This window comes from Eptatretus burgeri, chromosome 14 (genome assembly GCF_056783735.1).
Source record: "Eptatretus burgeri isolate ZD-2024b chromosome 14, Ebu_testis_v1, whole genome shotgun sequence".
Taxonomy (NCBI): domain Eukaryota; kingdom Metazoa; phylum Chordata; class Myxini; order Myxiniformes; family Myxinidae; genus Eptatretus; species Eptatretus burgeri.
In genome coordinates, this window is record NC_140974.1 from 58,556,194 (window position 1) to 58,578,538 (window position 22,345).

Sequence of the window (22,345 nt, forward strand, 5' to 3'; positions counted from 1 at the left end):
TAAAATAAATACCCCTATTGTTGAATGTATCAGCTCGTTTCTGTATTTCTTTCATTGGCTTAGCACGGTGCGTGTTGGGAAATTGGGAAACGGTAAATTATGCATTTGGACCGACGGGTCTTGGTCACCATCCGCTCGGGTTATGCACGGTTCGAGCACGATAACGGCTCGTTCCGCTCGAGGCCTGCTGAGGGTGTGAATTCCCCGGTAGCTTTACCGCGTAGATACTTAGGTATATTGAAGTTGGCAATTAACCCTATTCCACGCGGCCGAATTATTGGCGATTCATGGTCCTGTAAGGGACCCGTGCCTTTCGGAGTTCTCGGAGGAGCACGATCTAGATTCCGGGTGTTCGGTAGAGCCGACTCTACTGCTCCACCTTGCGGTCGTGCTTGCCGCCGACGCCCGGCTCTACAACAATATGCACTGAACCAAATGGCAGGACCTCTATGTTGTTTCAATTGTGGGTGGAGTCAGGCCAGCTGTCCAACCAATCGGTGGGAAGGGTCGTTACAGAAACACGCACGCAAGAACAAGTGCATTATTACATAAATAATAATAATCATAAAGATAAAATGGCTGGTCTTTTATTGACAATTCCAATCTCATGGAGATGTGGTAATAGAGATGTGGTAACCCAAATCCAAAATACTTCAACAACTTTCCCCACCTCGGTACTCAACATTTTCATCACCACAAACAGTCCCGAATTATTAAATCCTTCTGCATTTCCAAGTTGCAGTCCATTTTAAAAATGTCCAAGCAAACACCATTACCTTTCTTTTTCGATGGGGAGTCCTGCTTTCCGGGTGCCTTGGTGGTTTCTGAAGCAAAAGCAGGGGCAGTGGTAATAACAGAGGTGGCATCAGCAGTGGCAGAAGTCGAAGTGGGTGTGTCCACTGGAGCAGAAGAGGTAGTTTCTAAGTGCAGCTGCAACTGCTGCTGCACAGCTGTGATGGCCAAGTTGTCAAGTTGGTCTTGTGACTTTGACTGCATTTCAGGTTCTGACTGTCTTGCTTCAATGTCAGCAAGTTCATGCTCAGAGTTGAGACTCGGGGGAGGAGTCGATGGCATGACAGTGTACGAGTTGGGCTGAGAAACAGTAATCAGCTCCGACACAGAACAGCCATTGTTATCATTCTCATCATCGTTATCGTCATCCTCATGCTCATCTCTGTCATCATCCTCATCCTCCTCTCTTTGAGGCAAAGACAACGGGGAAAATGGTGGTGATGCAGAGGGAACCTCAATGCTCTCCGAGGTGGTGACAATGTCTCCAGAATCAGAAGGAACAGGAGAGTAGATTACTTGAAAATGAGTTTCTTCAGATGATTGAATATGCAGCCGACTTACTGGGTTTATTCGCATCGTCCTCTCCAACTGTGAAAGAAGCATGTCAGTTAAATAATCACATTGCAATCAAAACATCTGCTTCTATTGCCACTCATCTGCTGAGAAACAATCAGGATCCACGAGTACCTTTGTAGCTTCAGGAAACTCGCCCCAAGGCCACAGCATGGGCACCTCACAGTTGACGGATTTGGTCAAAAGCTCAGTGTCACTTTTAGGCGATAATGAGCGTAACTCATGGCTGTGGGCCCAAGAGAAAGGGTTAGACAGGTGGACACTCGGTGTAGCACCCGCTATAAGAATACAAAACAATTAGAGCAAAATGGCACTCTCCACCATGAACAATAAAGGATAGACAAAGAAGAGGGCCAATGAAGGAATGTTGTGTAACAAGAGGAAAATGGGAAGATATAGATGCTACCCATTTATGTGCAAGGATACATGCTTGGGATGCAGGATTCAAATAACCGGAGTAGTACCTGTCAAGAGGACACCATTCGCCATCTGAATGGTGGTGTAACACCTCACCGAAGAAGGTTGTCGTGTTGATCTCTGGCTCGAGGCAGATCGACGTCGGCCTGGAAAGCAAAGTTCAGTGCTCGTCAGTATATCAGCAACCCGTGTTGAAAGATGTCAATCAACAGTAGCAAAATTTGCAGCAAAAGAGTAATTAAAGAAGACAAACGAATTCGATTCCGTTAAAAGGAATAGTATGGTACTTGTTTCGTACAATCTGCCGTGTGCCTACATCCTCAGGAATATTAAAAGGATGAATAGTTTGGACTTCAAAATGATTCTTCAAGTCATGGATTTGTCAAAAAGATCTTGAATGGAATGCAGTAATGATTCTCTATCAACCAGCATCCCTTTACGCATTTGGCTGCCAATCAAAAGGTGCTTCCTGTACCATTAAATTATCCACGTCCAATAATGTTCTCAGGACCTGCTTTGGAGAAAAACAAAACCTCCTAAAAATACTTTAAACATCCAAAAATAAAAAATAAAAATCTCACCGCACAGCTGCCTGGCTCCTCGCCTTTTCCTCCTGCCCACCAATCTCGAGGTCAAACAGTTCTTCCTCTGACGACTGCTCACCGACCTTCTTGTGCCCTTCCACTTCGGACCTTTTCCTGCGTTTCCGTCGCCGCCGGACCGACGTATTCCCAGATCCCAACCCGTCAAGACCAGAGCCTCCTCCACCGGAAACTGGTGGCTCCGGACTGGTCTCCCGACCACCTTCACCATCGCTCACATTCTGTAGATTTGCAGCCATTAGCTGTGCACCATCCACAGAGATTGGTGAAGTAGCGAGATAAGGTGGAACAGGCTCCTGGAAGTGGGGGGGGGGGGTCGGGGGTGGAAAAAAAAACCCCAGACATTCCGGTTGGTAAATCAAAGCATATAAATTCACAGAAAAGCTCTGTCGTTGGCTCTTCCATGAAGCTTGAACTTTGTGTTCAAATTCAATAAAATACAATTGCTCAGATTTGAGCTGCAGGTGCACCTCGGTGCTTTCAGTCTCGTTCACAAAGAACGCTTCCCCGTTGTCGCCGAGCTTCATGTGGAGATCCACCGGTTCGCCATTGATCTCAATGTCCACCTAGCAAAACAACACACAGCAGCATAAAGGAGACAATGAATGCTTACTTCAAACCAAACGTTACATTGCAGGACTCGTTCTCGGCCCATTTATAGTCGAGTGCAGTAAAGCTCCATTGAGCAATGAAATTGCGGCACCAAGACCTCTTTAAACTGCAGCTTCTCTCTATCCAACCAAATTTAAAGACAACCTTATTTTTACGATGAGAGTCATCCCAAACATGGTCACCACATTTGTAAGCTTCTAAGCAAGAGGCCTTTGTGATCGCAAGATTACAGGCAAATTACATTCTCGTCATGTCGGGAAAATATCAAGTTTCTCAAATTTCATTTCAGGAAATTAAAATTATGGCATTAAGTGCCACAGACATAGGTGTGGCAGAAAGAGGGCATCCTAACTATAGTCAAAACTCATGGTGCTGCTAAAGAAAAAAAAAAAACACACATTAAATATACCAGCAAATTTAATGGCAACGAAGGAGCTGATACTCTCAGTCCAGCCGTTTGGGTGGTATGAGGAAGAGATCTGTATAATATGAAAGCAAAATCATGAACCGTTTTTGAAATATACACAAGCCAAGTTACCGAGATGGTTGCCATGGCAACAGAATTCAGCCGATCACAGCTCTAATATAATCAGGTTGAGATAATGTCATTAGGAATAGATATCAATATAAAACCTAAATGTTCAACGGGTTTTGAAATATCGCGTACACAAAAGTACATGGAAGGATGACCGGTCGGTCAGACGGAGCCCATTGTAATGGTCCACTGTCTCCGACAGAGTGGGAGTAGCAGGGGACAAAATAATCCACCGAGCCAAGGTGTAGACGTTCTATATCCTTCAAATAGGTTAACACTGTGCAGACCTGGATAAAATCACAAGCTGGTCAATCACTTGGACCATGTTCTTCAATCCCGACAAATCTCACTCTCTCACCTCTCTCTGAAAGGATCGTATGGAAACCACCCACCCACCCCCTCCACTTTCTCAACAATCCTCTTTAAGAAGTTCTGTCTCTCAAGGTTTTGGGTCTCACTATCTGCCATGATCCTTCCTGGGAAAGCCACATTTCCAAGCAGGCCTCCAATATCAGTCACTGAATGGGTATCCCCAGTCATGTAAAGTCCTTCCCAGGCACACCTGAACTCTGAACCACATACAAAGCTTTCATCCACAGCTTGATGGAGTACTTAATCCACAGCAACTCTTTGGGCTGGTGCTTCTGCCTCACACCGAGCTCGGCTTCACGCTGTGGAAACCAAGGCTTTTAGGATCATTGGTATCTCCCGCAATAAAACTGAGTCTTTGGGTATTTCACTCTCTTATCACAGTCAGGTCAGTGGTCTTTCTGCCTATCGACTCCTCTTCGGCCTTGCACCACCTGCTCTATCCCCCTAATATTTCTGCCAAAAAAAATCAATAATTACTGCTCACCTTCACTCTTTTTTTCACACTTCCAGAACAAACTCCCACACTCTCTTCAATCCCACTCTTCCCTCCAGGTCTTTAAAACAGCTGTTCAACACCATCTCATATCTCCTCCCCCCCCCCCCCCAGTCCAAAACCATGACCTTCTCTACTCACCCTAAACCCACCTCCTTCAAATTCCTTGTTTTCCTTACACAAACGTCCCTGTGGTGTCAATCTTGTTTACCGCATGTACCCCACCCCTTCCCTCTCTCCTCCACAGATCTCCTGATCCCTGTTGTTGTTGTGCTTCCCTCTCTCGCACACTCTTGTCTTCCTGCTCCCTTTGTTGTACGTTCTGTGGTAGCTCTTATGAGCCTTAACCAAGTATAAAAAAAAAAAAAAAAGACGCTACAGAAGGGAGGTCTCTGTGCTGGGAAACACAGGTTGTTCGATCACTGGACGGAATTCATTGAAGAGGATGGAGATTATGTAGACCAATGTGAATCAATGCGAATACCGTGTGTCCATCGTACAATGTTTTTCAGGGAGGTGAGGGTGACGTAGCTTTGGGGATGACTCTCATAGATACATTAATGGCAAGAAGCATTAAATCTGTATCAAAAACCCTCCTTGGGAGAAACATTTCAAATTTGGTCAACCTCGGTTCATGTTCACATCTTTACATTCACAATGCATTATTTAATTTTATGCTCTGCATTCCATATCATTCAACCAGATAAGAAAAAATATGGGAGTGCAAATCCTATGTTAGGCTGACAGACAATATTGAATGAGAGAAAAAAAAAAGAAGTAACGGCCCGTCAGAACTAGCTCGCAGAGCATTTGTAATGTCGGAGAAATGTTTCAACCTTTCTTGCTATGCTCCAGTATTAACAGCTCGTCGTACTGTTTGTTAATTTATCCCATTTTGGTGAAGGATCACCACGTAACAGGTAGCTGGACAGGAACACAACTCTCCTTACATGTGACGGGGAGCACAGATTGTTTACGCACAAATGCACGCCACGTGTTCTGCACACGAGGCAATTGTGTTTTTAGTTTTTGTTAAAGTGAAGCAGTTGATTGCAGGTTGAAATCGACCAAATTATTATTTTATTTTTTTTTTAAGTCGAATTTCAAAAACCCCAATTATACTTCATTAATTTTCACTTCATCATTTAACAGCAAATACAACTTCAGCGAATATGCCAGCTCTTTCTGTGGAGGCTGTCGTGTGTTGCTAATGAATGGAAGAAACAAACAAGAAAGACACAAGTGGGACATCGAATGTGTTTCAAAGGCAACAGAGGAGGAAAGATGATTGCTTCCACAAAAATGATGGGAAAGCCATTAAAGGTGAATCTCCCTATTACTTCTAAATACAATGAGGTTAAGGAAAGCAGCTGTCTGGATTAAAAACTTGAGTTATAAACATCCATCCTGGTGTTTCTCACGCAGGACGAGACATTATGTGCATCGTCCCATGGATGGACGTTAAAACTGGACGTCCAGTCTCCGAGCATTGGTTGGTGGACCTTAAAGATCCCACGGAGTCCTACGGGAAGAGTAGATGAGCTGTCACCGGCACCATGAACAAATTACATATTATTGCACTGACTGACCAATGGGAAGGCAATGACAAGCAGGCAGTTATGGTGTGAATGCCAACCACACCTCAATGGTCACCCCATCAGTTATGCCCACCAGGTTCCAAGTGGCCTCAACGCCCTGGTGTCAACGAGCATGTTGTTAACACTCTCAAATAGTGACTGTGATGTACGTATCATGTGAGTGATAAAATAATCCCTTGTGTGGTCTCGGTCTCATCTGTTGGAAGATGACCCATTGAAGTGCAAGATCAGAAAAAAGTATGATTTACCTGGTTCTGGATCATTGGTGCTGACTCGGACTGGAAAAACAACATGATGAAAGAAGTTGTACTGAATGTATTAAATGGAAGGCCATGTGGCAAACATCACTGACTTGGATCTGAAAAATACAATTTTAATTTACTATATTGATTAACTTTACAGATATTAGGCCAAAGGAAGCATATCCTATATGCGGTTGAGACCTGAACTCCAGATAAAAGGCAAAGCAACAGTGATTGGATAGTCTCCTTGTTCACAGTTTGTCAACGTTCTGAACTACCTTCACGAGAACTACATCACTGACACGAAGGTCCATTTCTCTTGTAATATTCCATTTCATGAGAAATTTCAATGATATGGGAGGTGCGGTATCATAGCATAAGACAGTTGGAATAGTTTTCATTATCCAGTTTGTCTGTCTGCGAGCAGGATATCTCAAAAAGTTGTTGACAGATTCGGAGGAAACTTGGCGGACAGGTTGGGTGCATGACAAGGACAAATCCATTCGATTTCGGTGAAGATCCGGATCCGAATATTTTTTTAAAGTGATCTGTCACCATTGAGAGATGGGGCCAAAAAACGATATTTCAGAAGGTTATGGACGGACGACAAAAACTTGGTGGACGAGTTGGGTAAGTGACAAGAACAAGCTGATTCGATTCTGGTTAAAGTCCGGATGCATATCTGGCCTTTCCCCTGGTGGGATACAATACGTGAACTGTTCGGCCTGGTGGAAGTATGCGCTTTACTGAGTCCCTGTGGTGTCAGTATGCTTTACTGAGTGCCGTTCTAGTAATACATGCTATTCTGTTTTCGTGACGAGCTCTTTACAATTCTGTCAAAATTCCTTTCTCAAAAAAAGAATGCCATAATGTTGTTCCGGATATATTTGCACATCATATTGGCTATTCAATATGTCACAACATCTTGGACGAGCTTGGGGGGAAAAAAAAAACAGTTGTGCAACCTCCTGTTTTGACATTACCATGGTAAGAGCAGTTGAACTGTAATGCATTTCAAAAAGCATGTCAGCTTTCCCCAAACAGAAGCAACAGATGAATTTTTCAATTTCCCCTTGCGAGTTGCGATTTGAGATGAGGGAAACTTTTGCCAGGTGGGGAAGAGGTCACCAACATGAAATAAAAGCATTCAAGAAAGGGGTAGCAGTAAACACTCAGTGGATTGGAAACAATAATGTTAACGCCAAGAGGACATAATCACGATTTCTACCGATTTCCAGTCACGTCGTTTCGTCACCAAAAATACCGCAAATCGTAACAATGTTATTGCATTGAAACAGGCCAAATAAACACTCAACATTCAAATTCAAAATGGTGAGTGAAGTCTCTTTGTGTGGCAATGAAACCAAATTAGAGTTGTTTTTCAGTTTATCATTTTGATTTCTACAAGAGAAAAATAAAACTCTAATTAGTTCTGTAATCAGTAAAGTGTCACAAATTATTGAAGTGACAGTTAGATGGTGTGTTGGTACAGTGTTATGTCAACGCTAGCGTACCTACGATTCAATATTGAACAACTCGTTTAATAGCACAATAAATGACTGGGTAATACCTGCTGAGGTGAGAATGGATGTCGATTGCAAAAGCTCAAGAGTAGAATAAAATGATGATTAGCGTTGATGTTTAAATTGCATTACAGCTTGTGCACAGATCGAGAGCGTCTCGGGAGGTTCTGGCTGTTTGGGATATGGCACAACCTTGTAGTGTGGAGCAGTTTCTGGTTCCTTATAGAAACATAACCATCTTGTATTTACAAGTGGTTCAATAGAGACGAAGACTTTGGGAATGTCTGTGACCTGTACAATAAGTGCTGAAGAGAAGAGTGAGAAGAGCACACCATCGTTCGTTTTGCTGTGCCATGCGCTTCATGGATTACTTGCATTTAATAATTCAAAATAAACACCAGTTTGGACTCCACCCACTGGTTGGACATCCATTTCTCAAAGAACTATGGGTTTGCAACAAACAAGAAACTTGGATGTGGAAGGCCATTGGGCCCATCAAGTCTGTGCTACATCTACACCACATTAATTTAATCCGACAGGGTGTGGAGTGGGGAAGAGAAGAGTGGGGAAGAAAAGAGTGGGTAAAGCACAGACCACTAGAGTATATAATACCGTGAGGGGCTTTCAGAGACCCTGGGGAGGCACGTACCAACATATAAACATAACATCAGAGATGGGGAATCCCCCGCCATTGAATGAAAAAGGTCATACATATTCCAGATAATGTGTGAGGTGAATTGGAAAGAAGACACCATTTAGTCATCATCTCAAAAAGGTTACCCAGGGGTGAGGAACGTAGTAACCAAAAATAATTGAAATCAGATAAGCGGTTTTCCATTTATTACAAAAAACATTTTTTTCAAGATGGCCGCCCCAGCCGGCCATCTTGGATCCGGCCACGCCCAAAATCAATAGGGTTCTTTCTTTTCAGGTGGTACATGTGTGACCCAAATTTCAAATCGATATGGCGAACAGTTTACGAGTTATTGCACTCACAGCTATAAATGTTAACGCACGGACGGACGGAAAGCTGGACGACCTGGGTGACAACTATATCCCCCTTCCGCCACGCGCCAGGGGATAAAAATTCCTGAGTGTAGTTGTCTGGGTAAGATATTGTGGAGCTGAATTACCTCTCCCCTCATATCAGTGGTAAAGGAATATGCGTTGCGTTAGTGTAGAAGACTGAACCCCTTTTGTCACTTTTCTTTTCCATCTAAATCCTGTCTTTCACTCTCAATCTTTCTCTCTCCACACCTCTGCAGCACATCCATACGTGCTTTACAACACTCAACATTACAAAAACAACGGTATGAGCCAGCAATTCACAAAAGAGCATCATAAAGTATCAAGAACCCACAAAACTAGGGGGGAGGGGGTGGTGACTCCACCAATAGCCCTAACCACCAAAGCCCCATCTTGGTCGACAGCAGCACTGCAGCAACTGGGCGTGACCAATGAATGGCACCTAGAGACAGGACGTGCCAATAGGAAGGCACAACTTTGCCAGTCTGGAGAGCGATTGCGGAAGTGGAATGGCAGTAGATCCAAAGCCAAGAAGGATGGAGGAAGCTTCCCATGAACGACGCTACGCCTACCCACAGCTTATAAAAAGCCAGAGCGAACTGCAGAGAGCAGTTGACGTGTCTGGGATCTGAGAAAAGAAAGCCGGTGATCAGAGGGAGGACTAGTGAGCATGCAAGCGAGCAAGGTTCTGGGCAGGGAACGAGCCTGGCCAGTGGAGAATTCCCAGACTCGTCGGCACATACATACTGACTTACGCAATCTGGATCTTGCTTTCCCAAAATCTACTTCAGTTTCTTTGAACGCATGGAACATCAACGAATAGCCCTTATCCATTTCAGGGCTGGCCGACTCGAAGCTACGCGCATCACCATTTGCTGCTCTTCCTGCAGGTTGCATTACACCCTCTACCCTCCTCTTCTTTCTCCCACTCTCTGATCCTTCATTGAGACCAACAGTAACCCACCAGCTTGCGTCCAGTCCAGTGAGTGAGTGAGTGACTGAAAGCAAACATGCCTCAAACTTCATTCTCTTCTCTCTGTAGCTCTTCCTTACCTCGTTTCCCAGAACCACGGAACCACCTGTTGTAGAAACAGTGACTAAGTGATTGAATAAGACTGGGCTTCTGTGCTTAGATAAAGTGCTTTTGTTCTGTGACACGACTTGTAAATACATGCTCCTTGTTAAACTCTATAAACCGTTTCCCAAACTGCCGGCTTGTCATCTTCTATTGGTTCGACAAAGTATGTGAATCGTGCCGGAGTTCATCCCTGCCACTTCATTATGGTCAGCCATTAGCCAATGTTCCATTCACAGTATTGCTTCGCCATCCAATTGATAGCAGTGGAGTGTTGAGAGCATGGTACTCCACTTGGGGGGTTTAATTTGACGGAGAGGTAAAGCGGAGTTCGACGCTGTACCCCGCCTGAATTAAATGTCTAAGATGGCATCCTTGGTTGCTTAGCAACCCACTGGGCCACAGAGTTATCCTTAGTCCGTCAGCTCACAGGATTTGAGAAACCCCCTCGTGATCCATGTTGAGCCAGAGACCGCACCAATACATATGACAAAAAAACGATTCCTATTTGAAATTATAAAATAATTGTATTAATTCTTTTTTTTTTAACAGAGAGTGGGGAATGAGTGAGGAATGAACAAACACCTACCAGACATTTACCTTTTGGTGAGACCGTCTCAGGCATTGCAATCCCTCCACATATATACCATCACCCATATCCAACTACCTACACATGATGCCAATATCCTTGTACCCCTCGATCTCCAAAGCTTCTAGGTACCTATCCAATTCCAATTTAAACTCATCTACTCTCTTTGCTGCCACTACCTTTCTAGAAAGATCATTCCATGTAATAACTAATCTCCAAGTGAAAGACCCCCAACCTTACTACAGTCCTAACTCTCCTCTGCCTTTCTCAGAAACTGTGGACCCGGGTCCTGTTTTGTTTTTTTATACCTTTCATTAACTTAAACATCGATCAAACCCCCACGTAATCACCTCCTTTCTAACGTACAAGATCCTGTCTCCTTCGGAGTTCTTCACAGCTTATTATCTCGCCAAGTCTGGAATAAAATGAGTTTCTGTATGCTGGATGATAACCATGCTCTTCCTCAGAGCTACATAGTGATTGACAAAGCCATGAAGAAACAGAACAATTCTCAAACAAGGTGCGAGGAATTTAATGGGGAAGGAAGGGTGGAGGGGGGGGGGAACAAACAAAAAAAAACCTTGTCTAATTTGAGGGGAAGAAGAATGCTAAATGTTTATTCTCTAAGAAAATTCATCCGGGAGGATGCAGTACTCGATAGTGTATTACAAGACGAACAATACATTCAAGAATGTACATTTTTGCCTCATCACAGAGACGTGACAAAAAAAAAATCTCTATATCTGTACGAACCATGGGAACTCGACTTGACAGCACAAATTCCACGATGAACTAGAGAGTCCATCGAACACATTACCCCACGCAGTCTTGAGAGAAAAAAATAATAAATGACAAGGGGCGGGGTCTGCTTGTGGCAAATTTGATTTGTCGGGGTGATTAAAAAAATACCATAATATTTTGTCCAAGTACTGCTAAACGGAGGGTTTTTTTTAAGTGTCAAAAAGGCGATGCGTGTTCTCCAATGTTCAAGTACACAATTCAGTTCGAATAAAATAAAAAGATTTCAAAGGTAGAAAAAAAAAATTCCAAGTTTACCATCGTTGATGCAGTTTCTTTTTCACCACGATATTTAACTCAATACAGTAATCCCCTGCTATATCGCGGTTCACCTATCGCGCCCCCGGTTCATCGTGGGTTTTCCCTTGGAACCTAACCAATTATTTCTGCGGATTCCCCTGGTAATAATATATAAAATATAAATTATAACGCGTGGCGCTCGACCAGTCACACAATGCACGAAACAAAGTTTCGCTTGTGAACTTCGAATATTTTCTACGTTTTTTTTCTCCAAGCCCTACGATGCCGGCCAAACGCCCTGCACCTTCAAAGGCTTCTGGCAAGGAACTGAAGCGCCAGAGGAAGGTCCTGACGCTCCAGGAGAAGGTTAAGGTGCTCGATATATGCTTCGGGAAGGAAAAAGGTTTGCCGCGGTTGGACGAGCACAGCCAAACCGACCAGACCAGACAAGTCGATCTCCGGCACCTCGAACCCGATCATTGCCAAGCCGACCAGACCAGACGAGTCGATCTCCGGCACCTCGAACCCGATCATTGCCAAGCCGACCAGACCAGACGAGTCGATCTCCGGCACCTCGAACCCGATCATTGCCAAGCCGACCAGACCAGACGAGTCGATCTCCGGCACCTCGAACCCGATCATTGCCAAGCCGACCAGACCAGACGAGTCGATCTCCGGCACCTCGAACCCGATCATTGCCAAGCCGACCAGACCAGACGAGTCGATTTTTCTGGGAGGCATCCATTCATCGCGGATTTTCACTTCTCGCGGGGGGGTTTGGAATGTAACCCCCACAATAAACGGGGGATGACTGTACATTAGTTATTCATGCCTGTTTGCATCATTTACGACATCTCCAAAAACCATAAGTTTCCTGTTTGGAATGATTTCCAATTTTGCTTGACTGCCAGGCAGGCAGGCAGAGTAAATAAATTCTCATCTCTGCACATTCACGATCGGGACAATTTCAGAGCCAAAGCACGGCTAAACTCCGGGTTCATTTTTCCGAATCATGTTCAGATTCATGTTCAAAATATAGCATTCCATTGAAAAGGAAGTTGTTCCTCAATCAGAAACTGACGTTTGTGGACAAAGTGAATGAATTACTTAACCCCAGTTTTAGCTTCATGTGCATGGGGTAAAAACCCAAAATCAACAAAACCTAAATTTAATCAGATATCCCATCACTCTGAGATCAAGTGATCACTCACAATATGGCCACGTGTAACACTCACCACTTTCTCACGTGAGCGCAGCACACCCATCTTGCCAAAGCGGACGTGGAAAGGCGAACAGTTACAGGAACCATCGGGCTGTTTCACCACCACAATGTCGATGCAACCGGTGAGGGTAGCAGGGTTGATTCCCCTGTACAACTCCTTGGCGGTAACAACCATCTGCCCAGCTAGTTGCCCGATGTAGTTCATCGTTTGGGACTGTGGGGGAACAAGTCATGCCAATCAGCTTGGAGTAGTGGTGGTGGTGGTTGGAGCACCATTACATGGACAGCCTTAGAATGTAGGCTCCGGTAAGCATCACATCATAAGTTGCAACTTTATTAGGATCACCAAAACACCAATCTACCTCATTCGTTATCCGATGGGTCATTGAAAAGGTTAGGATGCAAAATAATGTACGAAACAGATTCAACAAACGTTCACAAATTGAGAAATGCTGGCAAGAAGGGACAGGAAGTTGGCTGGAATCATATGATGAGTTTCACCAAATGAAGGTGATGGGGAAAATGTTATTGACATATCTCAAAATATCATTTCTTGGAAATAGATCTCACCTATACACCTCATTTAAGAGAGTGGGTCAGGTGGGAGGGTTCGCCGATGAATAGTGAAACAATGTCAAAGCTAGAAGGGCACTGGTAGAGCACGCATACCTCCGCCATGTCATGCCTGATCCATGAGAACATATCGGGCCCAATACATTTTTGAAATATCATGCTATACAGTACTATATCGTTTTTGGTATCTCTCCTATCTCTCAATGAAGAATCACTTCAAAAATTAAATAATTGTCGTATCCAGATTCGGATCTTCACAAAAATCGAATCAATTCGTCCTTGCCACACACACAACATGTCTACCAAGTTTCATCTGAATCCATCCACAACTTTTTGAGATATCGTGCTCACAGACAGACAGATAGACATACAGGAGTGTCTGCACAGACAGAGATACGAAAAGAACAGTAGAAAGGTGTATACAGGAGGGTGGAGTGAGAACACACCAACAGCAGGGTAGAGGTACAAAATAGAGGGAGACTTTTTTTTTTTTTGATATCCTGCACATAAACAAATTAAATTGCTTGTTGAGCAAGGAATTGCCAGAATAACTTTGTCATATCTCCATGATCTCCGAAAAAACAAAACCTGGAGTTTGATCTTTCAAGGTCACCAGATTTGCCTACACCTTGTGACTTCAAATAGTGACAAGCGTCAATACGACCATTTTTGAGTACGTTGTGACAAAAAAACGATTCACGGTTTATGGTCGACCTTGATTGAAGGTCAACCAAACTTAACACATCAGTAGCCAGTGCCATTGCCGACATGGGTGCAAATATTGGTGAACAAATCTGCACAATTGTAGAAGCTGTCAAACTTTCTTACAACCTGAAAATTTGCATTTATCATTAGGGAACTTTGTTGCCATGGTAACCAGAAGTGGCTGAACCAAATCATTATTTTTGGCATATAATAGGACAACATACCAAGATACCACCTGCCAAATTTATTGGAAGTCAATCGGGATTGCAATTTGAAATTTTTTACCCGACCCCCTACCGCTAAGAAGGGTGTTGGTGTGACACCCCAGAGACATATGGTTGGATGCAGAATTGGAAGATGCACATTTTGGATTTGGTCTGAAGTCGATACGACCATTTTAGCAGACGTTATTGCGAAAATAAGAATTTCAGTTTTTCGGTGACCTTGATTCACCAAAAACAACAAGTGTCTAAGTTGGACCATGGCCGACGTCTGTACCCAGTTTGGTCATGATCGCTGAAATGGTGTGGCTGCTACAGGGTAAACAAACACACAGACAAACACACACAGAACGACACACAGAACCGACCAACATATTTGCCAAAATCCGAAGGATTCCGGCAATTAACAGACAGACAGACAGACAGGTGTGAAAACAACCTCCTTCACCTTTGGTGGTAGAGGTAATTATGCTAAATGCAGATTCAACTGCAATTGTTCAGATGCAGCCAAACAAGGACAATATCAAGCCAGCCATCAGTTTTTATCTGCAGCATCTTACCCTGAGGTTAACAGTTTGTCATGTTTTGCATTTGAAAGTTAAGATTACTGAAGGGTTCTTCAAATTTCATGCCTTGAACCCAGGAAGGTTCAATCAAAACGGATCAGGTTTCAACGAATACAACTTGTGTGCTCAATCGAAAACATTTTCCGCATCTCCACGAGTGCAGCTCCCTGGTTTCAAATACAGATGTGAAACCGTTTCAGTGGCTCGTCGTGTAGCTGGCATTGTCCCCTGGGAATCTTGGCAAGAGGGGAATGGGGAGTGGGGAGTCACGAGTGGGACGTGGATTTAGTGGAGAGAACCGTTGAGGTCAAAATGAGAATCCCAACTGTTGTTTACCGGCAATGGATGTCATCACAAACCTGTGCAAAAAAAAGCCATGGTGAAAACAGGCAGAATTAAAACGAAAAGTTTTAAATGACTTAATTTAACAGAACACACAGGGACATAATATACAGATGGAAATGTCGTACAGGCGGAGAGGGATGGAGGGAGGGAAGGAGGGATTACAAACGTCTCAAAGTTCAAAACAGCAAGTGGATAATAATCTGCCAAAGAACACAGCTTTTTAAAACTTTTTATCATTCCCATTCGAGGAAACCGTGCGAGGAGGCACAAATAACATGACGTCACGACCACGAACTGACGGCAAAGAAAACTCTGCAGGAGTAAAACAGTTAAACACACTCGGTTTTTATCATTAAATATTATTACCAACACATTAAAATTGACACCTCCACCCAAACTCATGGATCATGAGCACCTCCTTAATGGGGGCGGGGGGGTTAACATGTTGTCAGAGTAGCAGAAATTACTAAATTAGTGCAGGGTGGGGGGCACAGGGGATATTTGTACACACTAAAACATCTTTTATGGACGAGGGGGAGGGCCAAGCCTCCTGAACCTCCCTTGTTGTGCCCCTGACCGCAAGTAATCTTAGGTGGAACCGAACTATCCCCGGGGAGAAATTCCTTCACTCGCTGTCAACAAGCAGATTCTGAGTTTAAAAATAAAAATAAAATAAATAAACAAAATAAATAATCAAGGGTGGAACTTACCCTGGAGAACAGTCTCCCAACCACTCAACAAACCGATACGGCGGGTCCGGCAGGTTGTATGTACGACCACCGGCACACACGACTCGAGCGAAAGTAGGATCAGGACCGAGGAAGGAAAGGGAGTGCACGTGCACAGGTAGAGGGGAAGAAAGCAAGTCAATGGAACCGTGAGCGACACCCGAGTGGAGGAGGACGAGGACGAGGACGAGGACGAGGACGAGGACGAGGACGAGGACGAGGAGCCCCAAATTGCAAGGAAAGACTGCAATTGACTGGATTAGACGTCACGTTAGGGGGCGGGGCATCGGCGTTCAGCATCACGTGATTGCCGTGTAAGCTCGTTTAATGATTTAAAGGTTGTTGACGTCACTCGTGGAATGTTTACGTGGCGTATCACAGTCAGATTGGTAATAAAGAAGAACATTTATAAAAAGTGTGGAAATTATTATTATTTATTATTAATACATCTCGATGCCAACAACGAGTGCGGACAACAAAGAAAGAAGGCCGATTGGAATTCCGAACTCGACTCGACACGAGACGAGCTCATAACGTGGACCACGAAAGCAAGGCATGACCTCGATGAGAGTCCAATGAGAGCCTTGGAGGGTAATATGATGCAAGGGGAAAGCGAGAAAGGGACACAAAGGAAACACGACAGCGAGGAAGCACGGACAAAGAGAACTTGGACACAAGGCAAGAGGACATTTGGCCCGTCATGCCTGTACTGCGGTAGGGTGGGCACAAGAGGTGTTATTGTTTGGGGAGTTGGGGTGGAGGGGAGGTTGTAGGCTCAAGGATGGACAAACACCGACAGCACAGTCATACTCCACCGGTGAATCAGAGCGTTCGAAACAACCGAAGATCATCACAATGAAAACAAGCGGCACGTGACAGACCACGTGATCACGTGACCACGTGTTCCGTAACACGTCGCTCGTGTTTACCGGACCACAAACGCTTTGCTAAGTGTTGGTGTTCAAAACCACTGATAGAAGAGCACACAGTTGGAGCAAACTCTCCTGGGGAATTCAAAAACAACAACGCCCACACTGCCGATCAACTGACGTGGTCCAGTAACAAACCGTTGAACGAGAAATTACGCACATCCGCGGGCACAGTCAAACGGCAAGTTCAAAAACTTTGTAAACGGCCGTTTGTACCTGGGCCAATGACAGCAAGGGGTTCGGTGAGATGGGCTCGGCCAATCACAGCCTCCTCTTCCTGAGGCTCAACTCACTCAACACGCAGTTACCGAGCGTCGGTGCCAAGCTGCCAGCCAATACAAGGTCATGACGGTATTAAAAATAAATAAATAAATAAATAAATAAATAAATAAATAAAAAACACTAAAAGCCAACACCCAGAAACAACACGACCCAAGTTTGTTTTCCACATACTTTCACAACCGGGGGTCAACGACCGGTTAAACTCAACCCGATCGACAGCGACTCCTGGTGTGTGCTGGTCCATCAAGTCGAGTACATCGATCAGAAGGGACGAACAAGGTTTATACCTTGAGCTTTATAAAAACAGGGCATCAAAAACAACAGTTTGTTCGAATAATGTTAAATAAATAAATAATAAATAAATAAAAACGAGGGTCAGGTGACCTACATGTTAATTGCAGTAGCATTTTAAGCAGCACAAGTCAAGGAAACCTGTTTTTCAGCAGTCTCACCATGGATCGATGAGGAGGATCCACACCACCAAAAAAAAAAAAAAAAAAAAAAAAAAAACAATGAAAACCCTCACCTACCTCTCAAAATGCAAACAGGTGCAAGTTCGGTGAAAGGTACATCCCAGGTACGAAACAAAAAATTTGGTTGGAGCAGTGGAGATCTGCGGTGGGATGGAGCGGCGAGCGGATCACGATATAAAAACCAGGAACGACGTCCTATTTTAACATGACCCGATTCTATCCATCAAGTGAGGAAGCGGGGATGTCCCATCGACGCATTCCCAGGAAAGCACACATTTTATCCACAAATCAAGGTCGATCCTGGTATTAACCGCTGCGGGAAATGAGGTGCGGTTAATGTTGCCAGATCCCTTTTTCTCCAAAGGACTAATTGCTCAAAAACATCATGTGCACCTTGATTTCCACTGCAGTTAACATACTTATCAGCTTGCAAAGGCTGCCAGGATGAGAGATAGACAGAGACAGAGACAGAGACAGAGACAGAAACAGATGCACACAGCACACGAGCTGCTGTCCAGCATGGGTTTGAATCCCAACCCAACTCCGAACTACCATCCTGATGTTTCACAGGCAAGGCGATTTGTCAGTGTGCGTGCGCCATCCCTCTAATGTACGTTAAGCTGGGTGTCTCGTCTGCGGGCATTAGTCGGTGTACGTTAAAGATCCCACGGTGTCCTTCGCAAAGATGAGGCGAGCCATCGTCGACACCCTGAACAAATTCCAAATTCCTCCTCTACCCTACAAAGAGCACGCATCTGCGGTCCTCAGCCAATGATGCTACACTGCAGGCTCATGCTGCACACCAAGGAAAGTCAGTCAGTTTGCAGGTGATAAAATACACCGTTTCAGTTGTGGGCGGACGCAGATCAACGCAGAGTCGATTTGCAACTACCAGTACTGTATTCCATTCCATTCGCTGCAATAGTCCAGTCGATTTGAGCAAAATGGATGAAATTGTACCTTTTTCATGAAAGCAGGAACCTTGGCAAAGTTCTGGACTATGTCCTTCTGAAGAATTTCAGATGTGAAGCCAATGCAAAAATGGCCCGTGTCTCAGGTGGTGACCATTTTGGTGGTGCAATCAGCAAAAAAAAAATTTCCTGTCACATATTCACAAATAAACTCGACACAGTAACAGCTACGACACTCGGTAAAGCGCAGACCTCCACCAGGCTGAACATGTTACACTTTGTAGTCCACAAATCGGCTGGATTATACATTTGGACCTTCACCAAAAACTAATCCGCTTGTTCTTGTCACCTACCCAACTCATCCACCAAGTTTTGTCACAACTCGTCCACAACTTTTTCAAATATCGTGCTACGTGTAGTTTTTGGGATCATCTCTCAATGGTGAAAAAAAATCACTAAAACAAAAACATTTTAAAAAGAGGATTCAAAGATTGCAAACCCTCACCAAGAGTTATTTTGTGTGGTTTTATAGATTGTATTTTATTGACTTACTCGCATTCTAAATCGTACATGCTTTATAGAGGTACTCGGTTGAAAAAAAAAATTAAAAAAAAAATATATATATATATATATATATATATATATATATATATATATATATATATATATATATATATATATATATATATCAAAAACTCGTAAAAATTGTGGTCTACGTTGGCACATAATGTACAGATGGACCCAAATGCATACCTCTCCTCTGGTGACGGTAATTTTAAAAATTGTCGTCATCAAATCTGGATCCGGATCTTCACCAAAATCTAGTCAATTCGTCCTTGTCACACACCCAACCTGCCCATCAAACTTCATCTGAATCCGTCCACAACTTTTTTGAAATACCCTCCTCACAGACAGACAGACAGAGAGACAGACAAGGGTGAAAACATAACCTCTGTTCACCTTCGGTGACTGTCTACCCCCCCCCCCAAAACAAATGGTGTCACATATTCCTGATTATAATCAAAACTTGTCAGGCATGAGCGGTGAACGATGCATGCCATCACATTGGATAATGTGGACAAACACAACACAATGCATGGTGTCAATTTCATATCAAGGGCCAGGTGTATACCTTCGAGCTGCACTCGTCTTAAAGAAGATGAAATAAACTTAAAACAACACACTGGACTCGTCATCACAGTCGCCACCACACTGGCACACAACTGTACCCTTCAGGGCTGCTTTGTTGCACTTGTATTTTCCCATGCAGTCCTTTTTGCAGCCACAACACAAGAGTTCACATGGAGCATCCAAAGCTTGATCGAGTACTGCTCTCCCCTCTGGGCTGGCTCCCCGACCTCACACATCTTGCTCAGCTTGAAGCCGTGGAAACAATGGCCTTCAAGATCATTGGAATCTCCCACAATGAAGACGAGTATCACTTCGCCATCACGAACAGGTCGGTGGTCTCCCCATCTTCGACCACCTTCTTTCTGATCTTACACCCTCTGCTCTGTGCTTTGCTCCACCCTCTTCCCCCCCCAGGCTTCTGCGGGGCTCACACGGTCAACCCCCCTCTGGTAAAAACTACCCAAATCCAGTATCACTGCTCACCTCCACTCATTTGTTCCTCTTTTCTTCCCCCCACCTGTGGAATAAACTTCCATATCCTCTTCAATCTCCTCCTCCTCCTCCTGCAGTTCTTCAAGACAGCTGTTCACCAACATCCCACATCATCCCCAATCCTTGACCATGATCTTTAATACCCTCGTTAACCCTACCCAAATCCCTCCCCCCTTCCAACTTTCAAGATTTCCCTCCTTGGAGTTTTCTTTTGTATCCATTTTGTCCACCCATGCATGTTTTGTGTCCTGTTTTTGTCTGTTACGTCCTGTTCCAGTCTAGCTCTTCCACGATCCTCGACTATGCTTACAAAAAAAAAAAACCAAAAAACTTTCAGAGGTTCATCAGTGAGTGATAAGACTGGCTCGCCTAATCACAGTGGCTTCCATTTGTTGGGGTTGCTGCAGCCCCAGTCTGTGGGAGATGGCATATTTGGGGCTACCTCAGGTACTTGGCCCCAGCAGTGTCTACCTAGCAAGACAGCTCTGTGCATGTGGTGCATCAAAGCATCCTTCGCAGGAGGAATTTCATCCATACCTCAACCTTTCTTGACAAACAGCTCATAACATGCCTTGATGTCCTCGAAACTGCTCGTTTGGTCACGTCGTAAATTTGTAAAGCACTCCAGGACTTCTCTTCTGTTGATATGTGCAGTGGCACTCCTGAAATGGTAATAAACGCTCTGGTCGGTTCATCATAAGCTTTCCATGTATTGCATGCTTTCTTTTTACTCCTGGAAGCAAATGACAACGGAGTGTTACAGCCTGTTTAGGCATGGAACATGGGAAGGTCCTTTGATTTCTCTGGACCCCGATATGTGGCAATCTTATGGGCAGAGATGTACCTCAAGTGTGGCGATATCACGAACGCCACACATGGCTCCTTGATATTAATTCTGGGGAAACAGCCACAGCTAGAACTACATCAGTGTCTCCCATACAGAGTTACTTTCTCAAAACCTTGTCTGACAGCATGAGCTGTATGCAGGAGCATTCGGGTCTCTGTTTTTTCATGGCTGCAAGGAGAAAGCGGGCTTGTATCTTGTTGACGGCGACACAAAACATTGGGTCCATGTGTGGCAGCTACCAGCTGGTCTTTTGCAATCTGCACATTATGTCTTGTCAGAAAGGTCTCCGACTTTCTGACAAGTCTCCGACTCGAATAAACTGCCACCAGTATGTTGGTAGACAATTTGACCCTTCAACTCTTATTCTAGCTCCTTTTCTATGCCTCTGTCTGTGATTTCAGGCTCTTCTCCAGACAACAATCCCACACGATGTCCACTCGACTCACCCTTTTGATTTGGCCCTGGATGTATGGGAGTTTGAATAGAAACCATTTTTTGTCATTGCATCGTCGTTTTGTGAAGGTATCGTATAAAATGTGTTTTTGCTCATAGTGGCACCAAAATGGCCACCATGGTCGACATGGGATGTTCTAGTGATGGCTCCACATCCTAAAATCTGTAGGAGCACAATATGAAAACAAGAAAAAGAGCAATCAGAGATTGCAGACCCGAGCCAGGAGTTGTTTTCTGCGGTGTTTGTGTACTGGTGTGTTACGTAATTAAGAGACATAATTAGAACTGGCCACTTTATAAATACTGGCAGCGATGACTGGTTCAGTCATTCCAGAGAAGAAGATTCTTGAAGGTTTTTTGGAGTTTTTTTTTAACACAATATGGCTGCCGAATGATGTGACCGATGACGTCATCAAAAAATTTGTGAACCATTTTATCCCTAGATGACTCAAAAATTTTCACACTGATCGGATGCAGCGTTTGACATATGCAACTATGACATCATAACGAAGGCACCTATGACGTCATAAAAAAATATTCCCCATGAGGATAACTTGCTACGTGCCAAGTTTCAATTTTTTCCTTGGTGCGGTTTCAGTTATACAGCCGTCCAATGTTTTTCCAATATGGCTGCCATACCACGTGACCTATGACATCATAATTATCATTAAAACATTCCACACAAGTCGTCGCACCAATGGTGAAAATTTTATCTCAATCTGACAAGCAGTTGCGGAGAAAAACACGAAAGTTCTGTGTGGACAAACAGAAACAAACAAATGGACCCAAACGCAACACCGTCTCTTTCGGCGAGGATAACAAGTCAATTCTCACAAAAATCAACTGGACAACATGTCGGCTGATTTCATCTGTATGGCGACAGGGATCAGAAAATGTTGCCATGTCACCATGATACCAAGCATACCACAAGGCCACATGTATTGACAAGAAACTGTACACTCTATATTGTTGCCACAGAG

The 22,345-nt window shown here is 44.1% G+C and overlaps 1 protein-coding gene across 8 annotated transcripts in view; it reads right to left on the reverse strand.

Moving 5' to 3' along the window:
* LOC147013324 (phosphatidate phosphatase LPIN2-like) overlaps nucleotides 1–22,345 on the reverse strand; it is a 91,517-nt gene that overhangs the window by 46,219 nt on the left and 22,953 nt on the right. For 4 of the 8 annotated variants that reach the window (XM_085855047.1, XM_085855046.1, XM_085855050.1 and 1 more), the window contains 6 exons: nucleotides 12,723–12,923; nucleotides 2,855–2,950; nucleotides 2,364–2,680; nucleotides 1,830–1,928; nucleotides 1,480–1,591; nucleotides 777–1,380 (listed from right to left, as the gene is read on the reverse strand). In XM_085855047.1, coding sequence (XP_085711173.1) covers nucleotides 777–1,380; nucleotides 1,480–1,591; nucleotides 1,830–1,928; nucleotides 2,364–2,680; nucleotides 2,855–2,950; nucleotides 12,723–12,923 — 1,429 coding nt within the window. Of the gene's footprint in view, nucleotides 1–776; nucleotides 1,381–1,479; nucleotides 1,592–1,829; nucleotides 1,929–2,363; nucleotides 2,681–2,854; nucleotides 2,951–12,722; nucleotides 12,924–15,829; nucleotides 16,626–16,992; nucleotides 17,102–22,345 lie in introns of those variants that run through there. The other 4 variants (XM_085855053.1, XM_085855054.1, XM_085855052.1 and 1 more) reach the window with 3 other exon arrangements.